Here is a 1,608-nt window from a genome sequence, read left to right as displayed (position 1 = left end):
GTCCCCCCCCCCCCCCCAAGAATACAAACATTTGAGACAGATATCAAATAACATTTTTAACAGCACACAGAATTTTTTAATCTTATTTATGGATCAAATTCTCCTTATCTTATTCAAAGTCAAGGTATAGCTCATTTATTACAGTGTACCACGCATAGCAAAATTCTTACCACTGATTTCTTAATATTCTTAAAGAAAGGATTCCATCCTATGCTCAAAACCATTTTATGCACATCTCCATTTCCAACACAGGCCCATCCATAGTATATACCAGTAGAGATATCGGATGGAAAACTTTCGACTACTTGCTCTGAAAAGTTAGCTGCAAAAATTTTAGAAAGTGTACATTTGTAAGAGTAAAGTGCAAAACAGTTTTCAAACACCTAAAAGCCAAGCTCTGTTAACATGCTATTTACAAGCCGAACACTGATAATGACAGTGATACAACATTCCAGTTGCAAAGTATAAACCAGAAAAGAGTCTCATAAAACATAGTGTCTCTGTGGCAATACCAGAGTTACCACACCTCCCACACACACTATTTCATAGTTACATACATTCTCATCTATAGTTAAAGAGTTAATAAAGACATGCTGTCTGAACACACCTCACTATTAGAACTATCATTGCTTTAGTATGGTTAAAGAACAGAAAAATCCAGTTTCTTTTGCACTGTAATGTAGCATCTTAGAATTATTAAAGTATTAGTAAATTATTTCTTTTAGTAAGTACAATACATAAAAATAAATTAAGTTAGTCACCTGCCAATATTTACACGTTGCCTTTTAGGTTATTCATATTTGGGGATTTCTAGAATTTTCCTAGAAAACTAGAATCTGAAATAAAGACAGGTTCCTTTTTGACTGAGGGGAATATATCTAAGCTTTCAGACAAAAAACTATCCTGCTTGAAGTTCACACATGGGTAGTGATCTTCATGCAAGGTTTCAAGCCAAGTTTAAAGAATTTACAGTTAGTGGATTTCTATACTAGTTCATAAGGAGAAAAAGCTTCCCTCCCACATTCCCTGATACAAGTAAGCCATATATAAACAATCAAGAGAAGTTTACATTAACAGATGTTGTCACAAGTCTGGTACCTCCAGATTTTTATAGGAGGTTTTATTGCGTATTAGGATTTGTGCAGAATGCCCGCTGACTTCAGCCTATCTCTAGAACAGACTGAAATCCGTAGGAATTACACCCCTGTGTGTATTCAGACCGGTCAAACAGAGAACCAGCAATGGGAAAATTCACCCCTCTTTAGGACAACTGCACTTGCCCTGCTTTTCTGTGTCTGCATTATCCAGTGTCCGCATTATCCGCTTTACATTTCCTTCCTTAAAGCTACACCCCGTGCCTGCTCCCTTCCTTATCCTCATGTGAGGTCCAACAGGTTTACAGGAACGAGGACGTTTATCAAAGTGCCACATCACCCCACCGTGCACAGTGCCTATGATCCCTTTTCAGCATCTTGCAAATCAGCAGCTGCAGATGAGCTAACAAAGACAGCAAATGGAAAGTAATCGTTTAACAGGAGGCCGAAAAGTAACAGACAAATGAGTGAACAGGACTGTAAGCAACAGGGGGGGCGGACACCAGAAAACGCT

General features: G+C 38.1%; 1 protein-coding gene across 1 annotated transcript in view; it reads right to left on the bottom strand.

Moving 5' to 3' along the window:
- LOC104505872 (riboflavin kinase-like) overlaps window positions 1-1,317 on the bottom strand; it is a 3,734-nt gene extending 2,417 nt beyond the window's left edge. The window contains exons 1-2 of the mRNA XM_010146618.1: window positions 1,281-1,317; window positions 171-322 (exon numbers count right to left, since the gene is read on the bottom strand). Coding sequence (XP_010144920.1) covers window positions 171-322; window positions 1,281-1,317 — 189 coding nt within the window. The remainder of the gene's footprint in view (window positions 1-170; window positions 323-1,280) is intronic.
- Window positions 1,318-1,608: the final 291 nt, after the last annotated feature.

The sequence above is a fragment of the Eurypyga helias genome, unplaced genomic scaffold (assembly GCF_000690775.1).
Source record: "Eurypyga helias isolate BGI_N326 unplaced genomic scaffold, ASM69077v1 scaffold1962, whole genome shotgun sequence".
NCBI lineage: Eukaryota > Metazoa > Chordata > Aves > Eurypygiformes > Eurypygidae > Eurypyga > Eurypyga helias.
The sequence above is the reverse complement of the archived record's forward strand: the minus strand, read 5'-3'. Positions and strand labels throughout refer to the sequence as shown.